Source organism: Monodelphis domestica, chromosome 7 (assembly GCF_027887165.1).
Source record: "Monodelphis domestica isolate mMonDom1 chromosome 7, mMonDom1.pri, whole genome shotgun sequence".
In the NCBI taxonomy this organism is placed as follows: domain Eukaryota; kingdom Metazoa; phylum Chordata; class Mammalia; order Didelphimorphia; family Didelphidae; genus Monodelphis; species Monodelphis domestica.
The window spans coordinates 86,879,078-86,902,755 of NC_077233.1; the positions used below are offsets into that span (position 1 = coordinate 86,879,078).

The 23,678-nt window shown below is 42.7% G+C and overlaps 1 protein-coding gene and 1 long non-coding RNA gene across 3 annotated transcripts in view; one reads left to right on the top strand and one right to left on the bottom strand.

The window, feature by feature from the left end:
- DNAH1 (dynein axonemal heavy chain 1) overlaps positions 1–23,678 on the bottom strand; it is a 144,531-nt gene that overhangs the window by 120,275 nt on the left and 578 nt on the right. For both annotated transcript variants that reach the window (XM_056804959.1, XM_001380306.4), the window contains exons 2-6: positions 20,512–20,672; positions 16,048–16,120; positions 6,551–6,725; positions 4,029–4,185; positions 992–1,124 (exon numbers count right to left, since the gene is read on the bottom strand). In XM_056804959.1, the coding sequence (XP_056660937.1) occupies positions 992–1,124; positions 4,029–4,185; positions 6,551–6,725; positions 16,048–16,120; positions 20,512–20,664 (691 nt within the window). In that variant the 5' untranslated portion in view covers positions 20,665–20,672. The remainder of the gene's footprint in view (positions 1–991; positions 1,125–4,028; positions 4,186–6,550; positions 6,726–16,047; positions 16,121–20,511; positions 20,673–23,678) is intronic.
- Positions 10,903–23,307, top strand: LOC103099044 (uncharacterized). Its single transcript, XR_008913461.1, has 2 exons — positions 10,903–11,334; positions 12,213–23,307. It is a non-coding gene; the product is annotated as an uncharacterized LOC103099044 (long non-coding RNA).

Below are 23,678 nucleotides of genomic sequence, written 5' to 3' on the forward strand. Positions count from 1 at the left end.
AACAGAATTTAGGGAATAAGCTCTTGCTAAAGAGTCACCATTGCCCTGTAGTCTAGAAAAGCTGCCTGTGAAAGTTCCCCTTGGCTAAAACTCTTATTCTCCAGGACCTTTTCCAGACATGGTTCTACCGGGTCAGCAGCCCTCCATGGGAATTGTGGGAACTGAGTGAACCACACTCACTCCAACTTCAGACTTAATTCTGGATCTTGTGCAGTCTCTTTATTTTTAATTATGGGTCTAGTTCAATTCCTTCCTGTTGAGAGACCTTTGTTCCAGTGTGGGAATTGTGAGAAAGCTTTCTTGCATTGTTTGAACCTCCCCTTGTGTGACTCGAAAGCTGGAACCTCTCTCTCGGTTGCTTAGAGACCTTTAACTAAGGGCCTCAGTTAGGCTGACCAAAACCCAGTCACACCTGATATTGATGCAAGGAGTTTTTTCACAATTATATTTCTCATATGTCTCATATGTCATAATCAACCCCTATGTCTTATCTGAAAAAGGACCCTACTAGTCAATCTTTTTTCCTTACTTGCCCATAAGCTTTAGCAAGCCAGAGTGGGATCTTGTTTACCTTTTTATCTTCCCCATAGAAAATGCAACCTCCTCCTGAGGGAGGAGAAACTGAATACTGACCTCTAGAAGTCAGAAGACTGAGGGTCTAACCTATCCTCTGTAACCTTGGGCAAGTCCTATCCCCTTTCTTAGCCTCCATGTGCCCATCTGTAAAGTGAAAAGTTAGACCAACTGGGTCTCCAGGATTCCTTCCAGTCCTTAACAACCCAGGAGTAAACCATACAATACCTAGTCCAACCCAAAGTATGATGGTAACAATAACAGCTGACCTTAATATTCCAACTTAAAATTTGCAAAGTCTTTTAGAGACATTGTCTCATTTGAGCCTCATGCTCAAATTATAACAACTGTGCAGGTAAGGACAAAAAGGTTAGAAGGGTTGATGGATGAGGCAGCTGATTTCATCATGGTTGCCTACCATGACCCAGGAAGTCATCTGTAGGTAAAAGGGCTTTTCCAGGAACTGGTTTTCTGTTTGGACACCCTGGCTCCAGACCCATTGCTAACCACTCTTCAGGGGTTCGGCAGTCAAATTCTTCATCATCAAATACCTAGTGAAAAAAGCAAGACTCAGTGATGGTAGCAAGGAATCTCCCCTGCCATTTGAGGCCACAAAATGAATGAGGCCAGGAAAGAAAATGATCTGGAAACAAAAATGCTGGGAGCCATCAAATCCACGCTGTTTGACAAGGTCACAGGTGGAATCCAGGAACTGCATGGCAGCCCCCAGGAAGGATGGAAATATCCACTCAGACTGTGTGACTCCTCTCTTACTAACACTCTCTATTATTGGAATTATTATGATTACTATCCTTAACCCCAGGGAAACCCAGATGAACAACTAGGGGCTGTTACTAGGGCCTGTATAGATTCCCAGGAAAATTCCACCCTTACATGTAATAATACAGAAATTCCCCCTAGAATATCGCCATGAAATTCTATTTACGAAATCAAACCTAGGGACTCCTATGTACCTATTTGGATAAGGGATCGTAGATGGGACCCCCTTAGGTATAAACCCCCATCAAAAATGTACTTAGAGTCTCCACTCCCATATACAGGAGCTTACATAATAGAAGGCCAAGGACGACAAGTTCCCCTGATCCAATATATTAACAGAGATAAAACATAGAGAACTCCTTTCATGGAAAGGCTGGTATGTTCCACTCCACCAAATTGTTTTGTTAACCCTATAGGCTAGGCAACATGTCAAAGATACCTTAATAAAACATTGGAGAATGAAAGATTGATATTGGAATAACATTTGGACTAGGGTATGTTGATTGTATCTTTTGAAGTCTGATTGATTGTGTAATTGGTTAGTGTAACAAATAATTATTCTTATCTTGACCACATGTCTGGTACCTCATGGGTCAATGAGGAATCGAATTCTAGCAGAGCTACCCCATGACAAGAACACAAATATTTTCTGCATAGCTTTGCACCTTCTATTAAAATTTATGGAATCAAAGAATATAGAATAATTATAGAATGCCAATCAAACGATTTTGTAAAAGTTAATGTATGACCTATTCCATTATCTGTACAGAAGGATGTATATTGAAAATGAAACTGTGTGTCAAATGTATGTGTAATCATTGAGTATATAAAAATAAATCAATTCAAGCCAGAGCAGAGCAGTTTCTATAATGCCTGGATGCAGGTAAAGCTTTAACTGTCTCTCATCTCTCATGCCACTGAAGTAATTTCTCCTGCAAGGGTCCCCTGAACCCTGTGAGGGCAGAACCCCCGCACAAAAACATGTGGCCAGGCTTTCTTGACCACATCACAGATTTTGACTGAAGGGAGAAATCTAAGGGACCAAACTCACACAGAAGGTTGCCCAATATGAAATAGTTGAATTCCAACACTTCCTTTGTGGCCCTCTAGCATGTACCTGAAGCAGGATAAATCTATAAAACTAGCAGAATCCTAGACCTGATAGCCAGACTCAAAATCCACTCCCCCCCAAAAACTCAAGGAACTACCAATCTATTTTGAGAGGAAGAATTCCTAACTAAACTTGATCCAGAGATGATCAAAAAGATAAAAATGAACAGTTCTGATTACATAAAACTGAAAAGCTTTTACACAAGCAAAATAAATGTAGGTAGGAATAGAAGAGAAGCAGTTAAGTGGAGAAATTTTGGATATCTTCCATAAAGAACTTACAATCAAGACATGTAAGGATAGATACAAATATAAGAACAAGAGAAGTGGTCAAAAGTTACTAGCAAGCAGTTTTCAAAAGAAGAAATGCAACTATTGAAACTATATAAAATATCCAAATGACCACTAATAAAAGAAATACAAATTAAAACAACTTGGAGATTTCACTCATACCCACCAGAATAGCAAAAATGACAAAATACAAAAATAGAAAATGTTGGAGGGCTACTAGTGGAAAGTAACAGAAATTTTCAAAAGATAAAAAAGAACATTGAAGAAACGTTAAAGATACATAGAAGAAAAAATAAATTTAGAAGGGAGCATAAAGAGGGCAATTTTGATACTATCTTGTTTCTTGTTAAATGTAATGTATGCTTTCAAAAATCAAACAGCACAGCACAGATTTTACTAATGGCCATCAGACAAATCTATGTAGCAACCGCTAGGTTCTGCCAGCTCATCTCTAGAGATAATTTGAGGTCTGGCTATATTGAATAATCTAAATAGATCAGCCAAATCAGTCAAATGAGTTATAATCCTAATAAAATCCTGTATCATGCTTATCTGTGGCTGTGTCTCATTTTCCCTACTAGACTGAGCCTCATTAAAATAGGGACTTAATTATCTTTTTACCCTTGTGCCAAGCATAGATCAATCAATAGGTGCTCAGGATGTTTGTCGAATGAATGACTGAATGAAAGAATGAATGATCAAGAGGTGACAAAAAGCATCCTGGCTGCCTGATTCTAGGACTGAGCTGCATGCAAGAAACAGAGGTGAAGATAGCAGGCAATTGGTGACACGAGAATAGAGCTCAGGAGTGAGATGAGAGCCTACACAGAGTCACTGGTCCAAATACCCTTGAATCCATGGGAACTAATGAGATCACAGAGAGGACAGAAAGCATAGGAAAGAATGTGGGGTTCATTTGCATTCCTAGAAGCTCACTTGCCTCATTTACCTCTCTCTTCCTATGATAACCTCCTGCTCTACTAATGGAAACATTCCCCTCTCAATGGATGCTAATGGAAGTTTGGGTGAATTCTGAGAGTGGGTCACACAGCCAGCTACTCCTGTGTCTTGGGGTGAAAGACAGAGTCTTTGCTCTCTCCAGGATGAGGGCTTAGAAAGAATGTGAGCTACAAGCCCCAGCTGTTTTAAGTGCTTGCTATTGTTCTGATTTCTAGCCACCTGGGCTACCACTGTATGGTCAACATCTCAGAACAGTTTCCTAATCAAAGAGCTAAATTCTTCCTGGAACCAAGTCATTAGTGTTGCCTTCTCACCTGCAGAGGTAGATAGATGGGGAAGAGAGGATCGTTTTTCTGCTCAATAGTCTGCATGTTCTTGGGATCTGGGTGTCTGGGCATTAGCAAATTGGAGTCTATGCCTTCTGCAGCCAAGAGCTGGTTTATATCTAGCTTCAAATACTGTCGCCTCCTCCTAGATAGGAGAAAACAGAAGAGATGACAACACTGGCCACATAAGTCATTCACAGACTTCTAGTCATCATTACAACTGTCTTCCTGGGCACACAGAGACCAGTTGGGGTTCTGGCTAACACTTCCAGGATCCCAAAGTAGTACAGGCCTATAGGAAGCAGAGGCGACTAGGAACTGGCTGGCAAATCCACCAGGCCTTCAAGATGTCTCTGGAGTACAAGACTGAGGACCAGTGACAGGAACTCTAGATACCCACTTTGGTTCAACTCATCCTAGTCAGTCTCTTCGTACCTAAAAATCAATATTTTTTCCTAAAATAATGGAAGTAATTCAGTCACATTATAAAGCCAAAGGGCTGAAATATTTGGTTTTGTTGTTGTTGTTGTTTTAAATAAATAAAAACCATTTGCATCAGTCTGATGCTTGGCAGTCCATGCTATCAAGGGGACTTTTGCTCAGTAGAACTGACTTAGGGTGTCTCCAGTGCAGGTACTCACTAACAATCCTTCTGCTGGGGCAAAGCAGCAGCTAACAGGCCCATCGGGTGCTGGACCATAGGAGGCACCCAGCAAGACTTACTGACTGCCTCTCTCTCTCTCTTTGCATTCAAGCACATAAAGTGGCTTCTCAGGAGCAGTCAATGTCATGGGAAATGGTGTTTATGCTGCTAGTCTCCAAGTTTTTGGAACTGTGACCGTGTCTCTGGACTCCTTCACAGCAGCAGCCACAGTGGACTTTCAAGTGGGACTTTCTCAGTACCTGTTACCCACTTCAGCTGCCTTTAGCCAATTCTTTCCAAGTCAAAGGCTTGGCCTCAGGCCTGGTTGTGAGATGAGTAGGGTGACACTGAGCTTCCCACCCTCTGCCCCACTCTGATCCTCAGCAGCTTCCCCAAAACTTTCCCTCCTGATATGTTCCATCCACAAACCACCTTGCTGGTTCAGCAACAGAATGGTTCTGGCTTGGGGAGGATAGGGAGAGAAGGGGTGGGGAAGAGGCCAGAGGGCCCCTCTAGAACAGATTCCCACAAAATTCTTCATGAGTGGAGACAAGAAATTCAACTGGCCTCTAAACTTCCTACTCCTAATCCCTTCAGGAGGACTGTGCCCAGGAATGGCTGAACAAATCGTGGTACATGTTAGTGATGGAATACTGTTGTGCTATAAGGATTGATGAAAAGGAGGATTTCAGAAAGAGCTGGAAAGATTTGTAGGAACTGATGCAAAATAAGCAAAACCAGAAACATTGTACAAAGGAATAGCAATATTGTACTATGATCAACTGTGAAAATTTGGCTACTCTCAGCAATACAATGATCTGGGATAATCCTGAAAGACTTAGATGGGGAATGTTGTCCACCTCCAGAGAAAGAACTGCTGGATGTGTAGCAAAGCAGACTATCTTTCACATCAGTGTATTTTTGGTTTTATTTTGGGGTTTGGGTTTTATATGAGTCTGCTCTTACAATAATGGCCAATATGGAAGTATGTTTTACATGATAATAAAAATTTTGACAAATACACACACACATACCCCACACATATATATGTGATATCTATAATATATATATGTGAGTGTGTGTATATATATACCCATCCTCCTCTGTACTCCACATACCCCAAAAGAATTCCTAGGGAAATAATGTATATTAGTATCAAGGGGATTCTTTATCTACTCTTTTATCATCCTACTCCCCCACCCTCCACCCCATCCCAGCCATGATGGAAAACCATGTTCCAAGACTGGTGCGGTTGCAGCTGCAACCATTACAAGACCAATCCCAGCCTCATCTCCTAGACTACCAGAGGGGTAACTTCTGACCAACTGTAGCTTTTTTCTCTTCTGCCCTGCCCTAATTTTGACCCCTGAATCAAAGCTCATCAAAGGCAATGTTGGAAAAGAACTTTGAAGGAAAAGGGAAAAAACAAAACAACAACAACTACAAAAAACCTATTTGCACCCATTTGTTTTTTGTTTGTTTTTTTCCCTAAACCCTTACCTTCAGCCTTAGAATCAATACTATGTATTGGTTCCAAGGCAGAAGAGCAGTAAGGACTAGGCAATGGGGGTCAAGTGACTTGCCCAGGATCACACAGCTGGGAAGTGTCTGAAGCCAGATTTGAACCCAGGACCTCCAGTCTCTAGGCCTGGCTCTCAATCTACTCAGCTGCCCCCAGCACCCATTCTCTTAAATGAAAGTTTGGCATCCATAACCAAGAAAAAACACAGCTATATTTCCAGATTATCTGAAAAACTAAAGTCAGAGCATATATTGAGCCAATATGTGTGAGTCAAAGTATTCTCCCCTTTCATGCATTTCCTCCCCATCCTGCCAAAAGCACTTTGTGCCTGGCCCCAGAAGTCACCTCTCTATCTCAATCCTCCTTGGACACTGTCCTGGAAGGGTCTGGAAGGGCACCTGAACTTTGGGTTCATAAGCCGTGAGAGGAAAATCTGACTTCACCAGGATTTCAGTGGTGGGCCCAATCCTTTCCTGGATTATGTGGGAATCAAAGTCTTCAGGAAGCTGGAAGGTCATAACTAGGGGGAAAAAAAGCATGAGTTAAACATGGAGACTGGTGGCTGGGAAATGGGATGTTAATAAGCCAGATAGGGCAGAACTTAGACCTTTAAAGAGGAGGTCCGAGATTCCCACATCTTCCCTTGCTAATGCAAAACTTATTTTATATCTGACTGGCAAATAAATGAAATCCTTCAGAGGAGCTTTGGCAACTTTTAAAAGCCTGGATTCCATTGTTGGAGTCAGAATGCAGATTTTTTACTTAGGTTTATTTGGGTTTGGGTTTGGGGATTTTGGTTTTATATGATTGTTCTCTTAAAAAATGAATAATGTGGAAATATGTTTTGCATGATAATACATGTATAACCACATCAAATTGCTTACCAGCTCTGGGAGGGGGAGCGAAGGGAGACAATTTGGATCATATAACTTTGGAAAAATATATGTGGAAATTTGTTATTACATTTAATAGGTAAAAATAAAATATCTTTATAAAAATTTTTTTTAAGTTTAGAATCCAGTTGAAATACAAAACTCCCTCTCCCCTAAGTTTTGGGTTATAATCATAGATTTTTTTTTAAACCCTTACCTTCCATCTTAGAATCACTACTGTGTATTGGTTCCAAGGCAGAAAAGTGGTAAGGGCTAGACAATGGGGGTCAAGTGACTTGCCCAGGGTCACACAGCTGGGAAGTGTCTGAGGTCAGATTTGAATCTAGGACCGCCTGTCTCTAGGCCTGGCTCTCAATCTACTGAGCTACCCAGCTGCCCCCAAAATAATAGATTTTGAACTAAAAGGGACCCAAAAAGTCACCCAGTTTGATCCCCATCATTTTTTTATATAAAGGTCAAGAGTAGAAGAAGCATCCTCTGCTAAGTTCCCTGATACACAGATTGGGATAATTTTCCTCTTAAAGGCAATGAAACTTTCCTCCAGACTTACCATTGGACATAATTCATAACACTGACATAGCTTCCCAGTGATCTAAGTGGTCTCAGTCTGAGCATCTTGGGCTTGACACATACTGCTGATTGGTCATGCCACCATGGCTAACACAGAGGCAGGGAAGCTACGCCCTGTATCAATATCCTTTCCATGCTATCATTAAGTAAACTTCCTTTTGTTAAATATTGGATGGTCTACAAGTACCTCATTTTGTTCCATGCCCAAGCCTGAAAGATAACGGAAAGGGTACTTGTTCTGCCTGAACCCTAGGGGAGGGCCATTCAGAGAGGAGGGTACATATCTATGCCAAGCCATTAGGTGGTGGTCAGCTCCCTTTCTCCAAGTGTGTATGAGCAGCTCCCAGCCGCTGGTTGTGAGCTATCTGCTTGCTCACTGCCAACAGAGCATGCTCCAACCATAGACCCCTTGGTTCATTAGCCCAGGATTCTGTACAACCTAATTGTACAGTATGATTTAATTCTATCAAAATTTACTCACTTCATCCCAATTCTATAATATCTTACTTTGTTTTCTAACTGTGAATGATTCCTCATTCACATGAAGATTGGACTACACACTGAATGAAATAAAAAATGAAAGGGATCGCATTAAAAGCCACAGTCATCCACGCTCTTCTGAACATTCCAGCTTCCACAGAGTTCTTCTCACTCTCCAAAGCTTCACCACGGTGGCTCGAGGGTCCCCAGAAGCATGTTCATCAGGTCTTCAAGCCATAAGGGAATGAAAGCATTCCTGGTACACCCCTACCCCATTGTCAGGGTCTTACTAGACAATCAGTGACTATCATCCACTCTGATCCCTAAACATGTGCTTCCTGGCTTCTCTATCACCAGGCAAAACCTGGGGTCTTGTGCTTCAGCTGCCTGGTCCCCAGAGGTCCCCAGATCAGCAGCTGGGTATGTTGGGATCTTCCCAGGGGGCCACCAGCAGCTCAGAATACAGCCACATACCATCTCTGACTCTCTGGCTTCTAGGATCTAAGATGTCTTTGGCCTTTCACCTCGTAACTCTCTTCTAAATCTTCCCCTCCCTGACAGTAGAACCAACCTAAGCATTTCACTCAAATCCATCAGCTAAGGCGACGGTCCCACACTACCCAATTCTGGAATCTGCAAAATAAAGACTATGACAGAGAGCAGGCAGCTACCACAGGGGTGTTATACAGAGATAAGAAGACAGAGGTGAGAAAACCCCTGAATTCTTCCTTTTTCTCTTTCTCAGTGAACTCATCAGCTCCTGTCAGCTTGATTATAATCACCCAAATCTAAATACCCAGCCTGCATCTCCCCTCTGAGCTCCCCTCCTGCATCAACAACTGCTCAAACTCCACAGGTGTGAAACCAAACTGAGATCTTTTCCAAAGAACTCATTCTTCTCCTCCAAATGTCTCTATTTCTGCCAGGGGTACCATTATCTTTTCAGCCATGCAGGTTTGCAACCTCAGGGTCTGCCTCGTCTCCAGTTGAGTAATTGTGGAATCTTGTTTCTCCCTCCCCATCTTGAATCATCCCTCTCCTCTCACACAGCCCTCTCTCTAAGTTCGGGCACTCACTACCACTCCCCTAGACCAATGCAGGAGCTCGCTATCTGGACTCCAGGTCTCAAGCTTCTACCCTCTCCAATCCACCCTCTGCAAAGCTGGCACTGCCACTGCCACACTCACTCTATCTCTAGGACCAATGTGAAGGCCTTCACACATCCTGCACTGCAGCCAGAATGTGGGCCTTGCTGTCGTCACACACACTGTATGTCCCATCTGTCCCAAAGCCTCAAATGTCCCCAGAATCCGGGTCTTCTTCCAAACTCAACTCAAAGGAGCAGCTAAGTGGCTTGCAGATAGAGAGCCATGCTTGGACATAGGAGGGTTCAAACACTTCCTGGACAAGTCGCCTGATCTCCACTGCTCTTCTACCTTAGAATCATTCTACAACATTGATTCTAAAACAGAAAGTAAGGGTTTAAAAAACTCAACCCAAAAGATTGTTCTAAAGAGGCCTCACCTGATCCTTCTACTTTCAAATAACTTTTCTACTGCCTATCCCTAATTAACCTGTATTTCTTTTGCTCAGATTTTGTACATTTTGTCTCCCCTCATAGAAGGTGACCTCCCTGAGGACAGGGACTCTTTTCACTGCCTCTAGCAGGGCTTACCTTTGAGCACAGAAAAGGCTCCTAATAAAGGCCTATGGATTGAGAGAAGATACAAAGAGCCAGATGCAGAATGAAGCAAGTGGAACTAGAGAACAGAAGGTAGACAACAATGTAAATGAAAATAACACTAAAACAAAATGGAACAGGAGGGAACTGTGATAATATTCTGAGCCCAAATGGTCAGGGCTTTGGCTTATATATAGCCTTGAAAATATAAATTATATGAATATATGAAATATTTAAAAATATATAAGTTTATATTTTTAAGATTTTAGATATTAAGTATATTAAGATGAAGAGGATGCCAAGAAATGATTGTGATATAAAAGAGAACAAAGAAAGGATTTTGACTCCTCTCCCTAGGTGGGGTGAAGGGTCTCCTCTCCCTAGATGGTGAGGTCTCCTTTCCCTAGGTGAAGGGGGCGATCTCCACTCTCTAGGAGAGTCTCCTCTTCCTAGGTTGGGAGTCTTCTCTCTCTCCCAGACTGCTCTACAGTTAGTAATAACTTTCATAGGAAATGCATTCCATCTGGCTATTCCTTTCATTCCAGCTCTTTGTCTCTCAGCCAACTAGTCAACAAGAACTTATTAAACAAGGCACTGTACTAAACATTAGGGATTCAAAGAAGGGGAAAACCCCTGATTTTCCCAAAGAACAGTATGCCCCCAAAACTCTAGGCGTAGGAGTTTGATTCTTGGCAAAACTAGAATGTATGGTTAAAGGAATAGAGAGTATTCAAGAAAGGCAGTAATAATAGTAACTCTCATTTGAATGTTCTTTCAGATTTGCAAAGTACTTTATAGAAATTATCTCATTTGATTGAACAATAAACCTGTGAGGAAGATGCTATTATTATCTTTATTTTCAGAGTGGAAACTGAGGATCAGAGAAAGGACCCAACTCGTCCGGGATCACAAACACTGATAAGAGGCCAAAGCAAGAGTTGAACACAGGTCTTTCTGATTCCAAGGCAGTGGTGCCCTGTCCACTTCGTGATTCTGTATCTTCCTTTGGAACAGGCTGTGCTGGTCAGGAGAAGGCTGCCAGTATTGTCTTCAGCAAAGCCTCATCAGACAGCCTCTCCTCTGCTCCTGGTGGGAGAGGGGAGGGCACAGCCAGGTGGATTTAGAACTTGCAGCCTGGGCTGACTCATTTGTAATCGTTTGAGTAATCATTAATGAGTGGCTATTAAGTAGGATGGACGTCCCTGGTGACGGGTCCTTGGCCCTGTGCTGTTTAACTTTTTTTTAATCAATGACTTCTGGAAAGGCACAGAGTGTACACTTGGCAGATTTGCTGAAAACAGAGCTAGGAGAGATACAAAAAACAAAAGCGCTGAAACAAGCACTTTCAGGCGAGCAAGCAAGCAGTAGGAGCTAGACCTCACCTCCACGTGGAGATAGCACAAGGAATAAACCAGAGACAGCTGAATTAGTTAACTAGAGTGGCTTAGGGGGCCATTTCCTGAAAGAGAGGAGACCTCGGATGCCGTCCGCTCAGCCCATGAGATGTGAGTATTTTCTCATTCACTTCGGATCTTTTCTACACAGAATGTGGGAAGGAAAGCAGCCCTGGGACATGACCTGCCCTTCCTTACTAGAGGAAGAGGTCCATGCTGGCTCTGGAGGCATGGGGGGCCACGCCAGCTGAATGGGGTATGAGGCCTTCGGCTACAGCCTGAGGAGGTCAGAACCAAACATCCTTTTCCCTTTGGGTCCAGCCAGGCCCCCAATCAAAGGCTCTGACCAGAGGAACCATAGAAGCTCCTTAGCTTACAAGGCAGGACAGAAAGGAGCATCCTACTGGTGCTAGCAGGCTCTGGAACCATAAACTCCCATTCCCTTCCCATATTCCAAGAGGTCCAAAGCCTTTCCCAGTCACTGGGTAGCCTAAATAAAAGGGGGAGAAGACAGGCTGCAACAATAGGCTCCCAGCTGCTACCTCCTTCCCATCCTCACAATAAATTTGGGCACATCTAGTGAGACCGGGCTGGGCAGTGGTAGAGTGCCTCAGCCCTCTGCTTGGACTGGGCCTCCTTGACAGAGAAGAGGAAGAGACAAGTGGTCAGGGAGGTCCTTACAAGAAGACCAGCACAGACATATCCCAGACCAGTCAACATGGCCTAACTAGCACCTATTTTGTAAGAATATTTAAATAAGAAGCAATTTCTTATCTCTCTTCTCCCTGTCATAGTCAAATTCCCAGAAAAAAGCATTTGTAATCTTTGCCTCCACTCCCTCTGCTCCTGTATAATGCTCTGGCTGCAAATGAAACTCCTCTCATTCATTATTACTGATGAGTTCCAAGTTGCAGAATAAAATAGCCCGTCCTCATTGCTCATCCTTCTTGGCTTCTCTACAAGCTCTGAGACCCTCTTTTCTTTCTCAGCTTTCATGATGCAGCCCTCTCTTCATCTCCTCCCCAGCTATCTGAGGAGTCACCACCAAGGCCCCCAGAGGCTCTATCCTTCTCTCAGGACATTCCCCCTCCTGGAGATCTTAGGAGTTCTTTTGGATTCAGTTTTCATCACTGTACGTTCATGTATGTACAGCCACCCTAATCTCTTCCATCACCAATGGCCTGTTCACCATCACCATCTGGCTATCCCATAGTCCTCTGTGTGTCCAAAACTCAACTTTTACTACCTTTCCCCCCCATCAGTCCAAACCCAGCCCATTTCCAAATGTCCCTATTTCCAATGAAGACAGGTATCAGGTCACCCAGGTTCACAAGTTTAGCACCTCTCTCAATGCCTTCCTCTCTCATCTATAACATTCCAAGTCTTGCCTTTTCTATTTTCCCAATACCTCTTGTACTTCAAAGTTGGGACATTAACTCATTGCTAGTGGAGTTGTGAATTGATCCAACCATTCTGGAGGGCAATTTGGAACTATGCCCAAAGGGCAATAAAAGACTGTCTTCCCTTTGATCCAGCTATAGCACTGCTGGGTTTGTACCCCAAAGAGATAATAAGGAAAAAGACTTGTACAAGAATATTCATAGCTGTGCTCTTTGTGGTGGCCAAAAATTGGAAAATGAGGGGATGCCATTCATTTGGGGAATGGCTAAACAAATTGTGGTATATGTTGGTGATGAAATACTATTGTGCTGAAAGGAATAATAAAATGGAGGAATTCCATGGAGTCTGGAACAACCTCCAAGAATTGATGCAGAGTGAAAGGAGCAGAACCAGGAGAACCTTGTACACAGAGACTGATACACTGTGGTACAATCGAATATAATGGACTTCTCCATTAGTGTCAATGCAATGTCCCTGAACAATCTCCAGGGATCAAGGAGAAAAAAACACTACCCTCAAGCAGAGGACAAACGGTGGGAGTAAAAACACTGAGGAAAGGAAACAGCTTGACTACATGGGGTTGAGGGGATATGATTGAGGAGAGACTCTAAATGAACACCTTAATGCAAATACCAACAACATGGAAAAGAGTTCGGACTGAGGACACATGTGATATCCAGAGAAATCATGGGGGGGAGAGGGGGAGGAAAATAAAATGATCTTTGTTTCTAATGAATAATGTTTGAAAATGACCAAATAAAATAATATTTAAAAGGAAAAAAAATACCTTTTGTACTTGTCACTTTGTCCCCACTTGGCCACCATACTTGTTCAAGTCCTCCATCATCTCTCACTGGCACTATTGTAATAGCCAGTTGGCTTCCAGGCTCCTAGTTCTCCATTCTATTCTCCAAACTCTAAACTGGTTTCCCAAACTACTCTAACTACGCTCCCCTACTTAAGGACTTTCAATGACTCACTGAATACAAACTCAGCTTGGTATTTGAAGCCATTTACAAACTGTCTTCGGCTTACTTTTCCAGTCTCATTTCTCATTATTCTCCCTCATGCACTCTACATTCCAGTCAAAGTGGCCTTCTGGTGTTCCCATAGACAGTATTCTATCTACCACCAATCCAGTGGCTTAGCCAAGCTTATCACTATCCCTGGAATATATTTCCTCCCTATCTTTACCCCTTAGAATCTTTAGCTTTTTTCAAAGCTGAGTTCCTATGTTACCTACCTTCTTTAATACATTTTGCTAGTACTCTCTCCCTCCTCAAATGATCACATAACTACTATAGAAGCTTCCCACCTTCATTCCCCAGGATATATATCCCCATGCAGCCCTTCCCAATTTTCTTGCCTGTTGGCCTATTTAAAAATTCCCATTTGTGGAAGTGAATCTTTGGCCACAATTAAAAAAGGCAGAGTGTCTAAAGTGAGAGAAGTCATAACCTCATTAGTCAGACCATCTGGAGAATGAGTTTATTTCTGGCCATCACATTTCTGGAAGGCCACTGACAAGACAGAGAACATGCAGAGAAGGGCAACCAAGATAATGAGGACAATAAAGACCTGGCTGTGAAAGACTTGGATGAAGGAAATGAAATGTTTAGACTGGAGTAGAGGAGACTTCAGGGGGTGTGACAGGGACACAATCCTCAATTACCTTTAGATAGAATGAGGTTTTGGTTCTAATTGATCCTAGAGGGAATAACTAGGATCACTGGGCAGAAATTGCTGAGACACAAAAAAAGACTCCTAACAATTTGAGGTGTCCAAAAAAGCAAAAGGATGCCTAATGCCTCTAGACCTGAGTCTTTGGGAGTCATTTAGGAATTATCAAAAAGGGTGAAAAAAGGGATATCCATACTTTTGTCTACATGAGATTAGAGATTCCACTAACAGCTTGAAATGAGGCCTGGGCATTAACAAGTGCTGGGAGTGAAGGGCAGTATAGGAAACCTGTCCAGATGTTTATGGAGCTCTCAAGGGACAGCCAGACGCTCTCTGAGACCCTCTTCCTCTGACATTCCTTGTGGCAAAAAAATGAGCAAGGTGAAAACAAAGTCGACCCTGGGACCAGTAAGAAGAGGCTTCCAAGGGGGCAGCTGGGTAGCTCAGTGGATTGAGAGCTAGGCCTAGAGACAGGAAGTCCTAGGTTCAAATCTATCCTCAGACACTTCCTAGCTGGGTGACCCTGAGCAAGTTACTTAACCCCCATTGCCTAGCCCTTACCACTCTTCTGCCTTAGAACCAATACACAGTATTGATTCTAAGATGGAAGGTAAGGGTTTAAAAAAAAAAAAGAAGAAGAAGAAGAGGCTTCCAACAGATCCTGGGTGCTAACACTTTTCCCCCAACAGTTCAAAGTCAAATGTCCAATTCTTCCAGGATTGGCCTAAAATCTATAAACAAAGACTTGCTGTTCCCACTTGCCTCCTTAACTTACTAATACTTCAACAGCCTGTCATCACCTGCCCCTTGGTAACCTGGGGAAACCCCATACTGGTTGCTTTTGAGGCTTCCATTATATCTGTATCTTTCTGAAATGGTATACCTCCAGTTTAGAGATACTGTGCCAGCTGAAGGTACTGGGAGGAACTGGATGCCTGAGGGTGTTCTGATGCATCAGGCCTGCTTGGTGGAAGGCAGGTGGTATGGAAGAACAGCTCCCCATCAGAAGAGCCTCTTCTCCCAGAGAGAAAGAAATGAGCTATAGTCCCAGCTCTGCCACTAATTTACTGAGTGTGACCTTGAGTCACTTTCATCCTTTAAAAATCAGCCTCTCAGGTAAGGAATGAGAGAGGAGGAAAGGCATGCCTCTCGGGTCATCAAGGCCAACCAGCATCTCAAAAGGAACATCCCTGCCATACTTGACAAGTCATTCAGCTTCTGTTTGAAGATTGATGGAGATGGAGACCTCCCTACCTCCTAAGGCAGCCCAGCCCACTTTTGGATAAATCTTGGGAACTTTTTATTTATGGTGCCAAAATCTTCCCCTTCTTCCATCATGGCTCCTGTTCTGCCTCCCTGTTTCCAATGAGTGTAATAATCATCGAATCTTTCTGAATGTGAGGCCCCCAGAATGCTCAACTAAAGCCCCTGCCTCCCTCTCCCCAGCCCACAGGAGCTGCTCACATTGCACATAGATAGTACGACATGACTCCTGCTGATGGACTACTGTCTACCAGGCTCATTACTAAATATGGGAAATGATTCTGGATTCCTCAAAGTTAATCAACACTGAGAACAACACTGGGCATGCAGGTACCAGTTCTGTCAGTTCCAGCACGGCCACAGCCTTCAACAAACCTTTGGACTCATAGAAGCCAGGGCAAGAGGAGCTGCTCAGTGGATGCCCCTGTCCCAGCTTGGCATGCCAGAGACAGTGATCAAGACCATGGCACAAATGCTTACCATTTGGAGTGAATTCATTCATGTCTGCCTGTCGCAGGAGGTCCTTGTGCACAATAGCACCTGCAGTAACGTCCTAAAATCAAATATATTGAAAATCATTGGGAGAATAGGAGGCAACACCCATAGGACTTCACAGAGAGGCCAGAGAGAACTGACTACACATTAGAAACAAACCTTGCCAGGTGATTCAACCTCAAAATGAACTGGCAATAGATCTTAGGCTAATTCCTCCAAGATCTTTCCCCCTACTCTCCCCAGCAGAAGTGATCTCTCCCTCTTCAAATTTTCTTAAAGTATTATAACATTTAGATTTGAAACAGACCTTAGAGATCCAGTCTTCCCATTTTAAAAATGAGACTTAGAAAGTTTAAGTGACTTGCCCAAGGTCACAGATTAAGTAGCAGATATAAGTTTTGACCCAAAATCTTATATTTTTTCCATTGTACCAGAAGGGAGAAAGAGGGGAAAAGGGAACCTTCCCTTCCCTCTTCCTCCCTGGGGCCCCAAAAGATTAGGCAATTGACCCAAGATCAAACAGGTTAAGTAGGGCAATGTTATCCTAATAACTTCTCAGTGAGGTAGCTAGTACAAACTTATTCCATTTTTTTTTAACCCTTACCTTCCATCTTAGAATCACTACTGTGTATTGGCTCCAAGGCAGAAGAGTGGTAAGGGCTAGGCAATGGGGATCAAGTGACTTGTCCAGGGTCACACACAGGGAAGTGGCTGAGGCCAGATTTGAACCTAGGACCTCCCGTCTCTAGGCCTAGCTCTCAATCCACTGAGCTACCCAGCTGCCCCCTCCATTTTTTACAGATGAAGAAACTAAGGCTAACATGACTTGCCCAGAGTCACACAGACAGTAGTTAGGTCTCAGTCAAGGTCTTCTGGCTTTAGGACTCTCACTCTTTCTGAAAATGACCTTGAATTAGAGGAGGCCTAGGTTCACCTTAGTGGAGGAACAGATCTAAAACTGATCCCTTTACTCCTCTTCACCCCCTCTCCCTCTGTAGCTCTCCTGCTCTCACTGCCTTCCCAGTTCTGTCCCCCGGAAAGGTATGAAACTTTTCCTCAAAGGCATCCATGACTGAGAGCATCTTCAAATGTTTCCTGATCTCCCTTAGCATTTAACAGGATCCAAGCCTTTGATGGCGAGATGATATTAATAACATAATTCTTTATCAGCTTTTTCTTGGGGACACCTATACAAGACAGGCAGTGTAAGTACTACTATCCCCATTTTTTATTGTCATACAAAACACTTCCATATTGGTCAGTTGTAAGAGCACCCTCATATATAACCAAAACCCCAAAATAAAACCAAAAATACCCTGATGAGAAAGATGATTCCAATAGTACTTTCTCTGGAAGTGGTTAGCATTCCTCATCACAATTCTTTTAGGATTGTCCCAAATCATTGCATTGCTGAGAGTAGCCAAGTTTTCACAGTTGATCATTGTACAATATTGCTTATTTCACTCTGTATCAGTTCCTGTAGATCTTTCCAGCTTTTTCTGAAATCATCTTGCTTATCACTTCTTTATAGCACAGGAGTATTCCATCACTAACATGTACCACAATTTGTTCAGCCATTCCCCAATTGATAAATATCCCCTCAATTCCCAATTCTTTGCCACCATAAAAAAGAGTAGCTATAAATATTTTTGTACAAGTAGGTCCTTTCCCCTCCAACACTTATTATTTTCCTTTACTGCCATATTGGCCAATCTGCTAGGTATGGGATGGTACCTCAACATTGTTTTAATTTGCCTTTCTCTAATCAAGAGTGATTTAGAACATTTTTTCATGTGATTATTGATGGCTTTGATTTCTTCATCTGAAAATTACTTGTTCATATCCTTTGACCATTTGTCAATTATATCCCTGTTTTTAAAAAGAGGAAATTGAGGTGTATGCCTCAGAAGGGGAATGCCTTAGATAAGGCCACATACACTCAAGGGGTCACCCTGAACAAGGCAGTCAGATGAGATGTTCTGTGAAGTCTGGCACTGAGCCTGTAGGAGGGCAGAGTCAGAACCAAAGCCCAGGAGTCCTGACTCATAGGCCTGTGTTCCTTCTATCACATCAAACAGCCACCCAGAAGCCCTCTTCTGTCTAAATCTGAGGAGAAAAAGTTCAGGGAAGTCTCTTTTTATCAGCATGGTCTTGAAAGAAACAACGTGGACTTGGCCTCAGGAGGAAAGGCAATGATGAGCACATGGTCTTCCTCCCTCTGAGCTATTCAGAGTATTATTATCATTAAGTTAACCAATACCATGGCCAGGGAGAGAGGGAGAAGCTGGAGAGCAGCAAGGAAGAGCTCCCCACTGACTGGCATTTTGGTGGACCATATAATTGGAGCTCAGGTTTCAGAGCAACACCTGTGTCTCTACAGGTGCCTGAAAAGCCACTTTTCTCCCTAAGTCTATGTCCACACAAACTGGCCAGATGCATTCTGTCTTAGAGATGCAGATTAACTTGCTGGCTGTATTTCAGTGTGAGAGGAGGGCATCTCTCCCATGTCAGCATAGGGGTGATGGAATCAAATCAAGGAAATGACCATTGTGAACCATTAACAGAAAATGGCAGAGCAGGGAGGTTCTCACCATCTCCTCCAGCACCCCCACATCTAATACAAGTCACCAGATTTGACTTCCTAGAACACTACTCCCTTGCTCCCTGCTCAAAAAAACCTCCAAAAGGGGGATATGGCAAAATTGTAACACTAATGCATTGCTGGTAGACTTGTGAATTGATCCAACCATTCTGGAGGGCAATTTGGAATTATGCCCAAAGAGGCATAAAATAGTGCATACTCTTTGATCCAGTAATACCACTACTGAGTCTGTATCCCAAAGAGATCATAAAAAAAGGGAAAGGACCTACTTGTACAAAAATATTTATAGCTGCTCTTTCTGTGGTGGTAAAGCATTCCAAACTGGGGGGTATGCCCTCAGCTATTGGGGAATAGCTGAACAAATTGTGGCATATGATGGTGATGGAATACTATTGTGCTATAAGATATGATGATTCCAGAAAGAACTGAAAAGACCTACATGGACTGAGGCAGAGTGGAATGAACAGAACCAGGAGAACATTGTACACAGTAACAGCAACACTGTGGAATGATCAACTGTGAAAGGCCTAGCTTCTCTCAGCAATGCAATGATCCAGGACAATTCTGACAGACTTATGATGGGGAAGGCTATCCACATCCAGAAAAAGAACTATGGGAGTCAGAATATGGATCAAAGCGTACCATTTTTCACTTCTTTATTTGGGATTATGTTTGGGTTTTGGTTTTATAAGATTACTCACAAAAATGAGTCATATAAAAAGATATTTTACATAATAACCCAGATCAAATCACCTGACAGCATTGGGAGGAAGGGAAGGAAAACGTGTGTGGAAAATATTACATGTAATTGGTAAAAAATACATATATATTTTTTAAAACCCTCTAAATATTCTTCACCATACCTATTCCTACCCCTGCACCTTTGCCCATTCTCTGTCTTTGCCTAGGGGAAGCCTATCTTCTTCCTCTCTCCCTTTTTCCAAACCCATCCTTTGAAGCCCCACTCATGTCTGTGAAGCCTTCCCAGAGACCAGCAAACATAGATCTTTCCCTCCCATCTATCCCTAGAGCTCACTGTCTGTTGATCTCTCACACCCAGCACTCAGCCCACCCCACCATCCAATGTCTTTTGTATATTCTTCTTTTCTCTGACCCTGCATGCCTCTCAGCTTTGTTAGTACCGAAAAGAGCTTCCACCAGTCCTTCTTCCTGGTATCTCAGGGAAGCCTTGAGAACCCATTCTCCAGAGAGGCTATGGTGCAGGTGAAGTCAAGGGCCCCGGGGTCAGACTGGGTGAGCTTAGGATGGGAGGCATTCCCCCTTTCCGGGCTTCCTTTTCTATAAAATGAAGGTGGCGCTTGCCCTAAAGATTCCCAGTTCTAAGGCATGGATTGAGAGAATGGGTACAAAAACTAAAAGGTTTTTCATTTTAAAGTGCTCTAGAAGGAGGCAGCTGGGTAGCTCAGTGGATTGAGAGCCAGGCCTAGAGATGAGATTCAAATCTGAGTTCAAATCTGGCCTCAGACACTTCCCAGCTGGGTGACCCTGGGCAAGTCACTTGCCCCCCATTGCCTAGCCCTTACCACTCTGCCTTCGAACCAATACACAGTATTGACTCCAAGACGGAAGGTGAGGGTTTTTAAAAAAATAAATAAATAAAGTGCTCTAGAAAGGCAGGCTGCTGACAAACTGAAGATGAATTTCCCTGACTTTATTTAGCCTATCTAAAATCCCTGAGGTGCCTCCTCTGCCAGGCTGGGGAGGTGACTGGGCTTCACAGGCGGAGGGCAAATGCCAAGCACCATTCAGAACTCCATTTGCTGTGGACAAAAATTAATGGCTGGGACTTTGAAAATCTCCCTGCCCCCCAGGAAGAGGAGACTTACCCCCAAAATATCTTGGGTCCCAGGAGTGAGAACGTCAGAATAAAACCCGCGAGTTTTAATCTCTGGATACATCTTGGACTTGTCCGCTGGAGAATTAATATCTTCATCAAGATCTGCATATCTAGATTTATGATACTCTGCTGTGCGATCCATTATTGTGCCTTGTGAGAAAAAAGTACTCTGTAAAACTTAAAGCATTTCATCCAGGTATGCTGCTATCATTGTCTTTATTACTCTTATCATTAAGTGAACACGCATCCTGGCTGCCCTGTGTGGCAGGGCTCTCATCCCCTTCCTCAGCTCTTAGCATTGGCTTATAGGACCCATTAAATTGGTGTAAAGGGCTTCACCCCCATGGCCTAGCCCTTACCACTCTTCTGCCTTGGAACCACACACACAGTATTGAGTCTAAGACAGAAAGTAAATTGGCATAACAAGTACAGAACACATCTGACCCCTTATATTTAGCAGAGTTGACAGAATGGTCTGCCCCCTAACAAATTTCATGTCATGGCTTTTCCATTTTGCCCTATTCATTTTTTTAAATGCTTCTTTTCCATCTTAGAATCAATATTATGTATTGGTTCCAAGGCAGAAGAGTGGTAAGGGCTAGACAATGGGGGTTAAGCGACTTGCCCAGGTTCACACAGCTGGGAAGTGTCTGAGGTCAAATTTGAACTCAGGACCTTCCATCTCTGGATCTGGCTCTCAATCCATTGAGCCACCTAGCTGTCCCCATTGGGTTATTTTTTTAAACTTTTTTTTTTTACCAATTACATGTAATAGCAAATTTCCAAATTGTCTCCTTCTTTCCTGGCCCTCCCCAACTCCCAGAGCTGGCTAGGCTATTATTTTTTTTAAAAACAGAATAAAAAGGAATGTCTGCCTTCAACTCCACATCTGAATCTGCAAGAAGGACAGTTCTACCATTTGGTTAATAAGGAACCATGCATCTAGCCCAGTCCATCTGAGAATCAATCAACCAGTATTTATTAGGCCATGCACCATGCTAGATACTCTCCTCATTAGGAGCTAACATTCTATTGGGGAAGGCGAAGAGATTTTCTATATGTGTATGTCTATAAAATATATATAAAGAATAAAACAAGTTGTTAAATACAAGGTAGTTTCAAGAAGTCACCAGAAGTTGAAAGGAAATGGGGAATAATTTTACTTGGAAGGTAGTGCTTGAGTAGCATATTGGGGGAGAGAGAGAGATTCTGAGTCAGAGGTAAGGAGAAAGTGCATTCCAGGCATAGAGGCCAGCCTGGACAAAATCACAAAGAAATACACATCACATCTTTGAATCAAAGAGACAAACACTGCCCCTCACCAAACAGATAAAGTTAAGGGAAAAGGACTGAGAAACAGAACATTTGGTGGTTAACCCTGTGTGCACTCTGGTTCTGAGGAGCATTTCTAGGTGGCTCCCTGGATAGAGAGCCAGACCTGGAGACTGGAGGTCCTGGGTTCAAATATGACCTCAGATACTTCCTAGACATGTGATCCTAGGCAAGTCACTTAACCCCAACTGCCTGGCCCTTACTGCTCTTCTGCCTTAGAACTCAATTCTAAAACAGGTTAGGGTTTTTTAAAAACTGTTGAAGAGAATATGGGACTACCAGTACTTAACCTCATAGTGTATTAGGGTCAGACACTTGGTCTACCACTCCTTGGAGTTAAGTTCTTATTAATTACTCTGTATCAATTCTATTTAGTAGGATGGGCCACTGCATTGAAATGAATTTAGGAATACTGATTAGCCATATGAGCAATAACTACAAAATTATCCAGAACTCATCCAAATGTAGGATGCACTCTTCCCACAAACCTGGTTTTTGTAAAACTTGAGCATCCTCTATAATTGATTATTGTTTTGTCTTGAGAACTAATTTTAGGCACATGAACTTTATCCAGAACAACATGGTAATTCTAGTCTTCCAAGGTAGAGGTTTATCCCTAGTTGTGTCAACAGTCATTTTTTCCATGATTACCAACTCAAACTCTGTAAGACTGCCACCATAACTCTCTGCTGTAGACTGACTGGGACATCCCATCTGAATGGGCCAGAGTCTAGAGTTAGACCTGAAATCGAGAGGCCTTGATCCTGGCTTTAACACTTAAAACTAGTTTCATGATGATAGGCAAATCACTTTGTCCCACTAAGCCTCATTTTTTCCCCATGTGTAAAATGAAGATGATACTTTAGTATTACCTGGCTTACATAGATGTTATGTTGTGAGGAATGTTTTGTAAACCTTTAAGTACTATGTCAGAGTGAAGTAGTTAACATTTTTCTTTCTTCCCCCATCAAATTTTTCTAGTACAAAATTTGTATCTCTTCTCTGCATTCTACCATATATCCTATTTATAAATGTGCAAGCCATATCCTTATCCCAATACCTCTGAGCTCCCTCAAGACAGGAACTGTTGTTTTTCAGTTTTGTTACCCACCTCCCAGCACAAGGCTCTTTGGAAGGAACCCTGTTCCTCTTAGTTTAGGTTTATGGTTAAAGTTTGCATATATATTTATTGAACTGGACTGAACTGAACCTGTTACTACTCAGAAGAACATACACATTTTGGTTCAATTGAATGGAGATGATAAACACAATCTGTGGAAAGAGATTTACAAATCTTTGAGTATGAAAAAAGTCAGCTTTGTGTTTTGTTTTAAAGCTTTGTTGTTTTTTGCATAATAACAGTTTTTAATGCTTTATACCCTACAAAATGATTCACAACAAATCTATGAGGCAGGAAGGCAGAGACTGTTATCTGGGGGGTGGGGGGTGGGGGGTGGGGGAAATAAGAAAACAATTTCTCAATGGGTTAAGTGACTTGCCCAAGGTGACAGAATTAGTGGTCTGATTATAGGCTCCTTCTGTCCTTCCCCCTTCACCTTCTCTTTCTTTTCTCCTTTCTGGTCTCTCCTTTTCATCCCTTTCATTAGACTTCATATCCAGGATTCTTTCTAAGACATCAGGGTACTTTTCTACAAACAATTCATTATCTGGAACAGGATCTAGATCCAGGGAGCTCTGAGGTATTCTGGCCATGGAATTCCATGGCACCAAAGGGGGAAAAATAGAAATGAAGACAAGCGAAGTGAATTGAGTTAAATTAAACCGAAGAGCTCAGAGTCCGAAGATTTACTTCATTTCATCTAA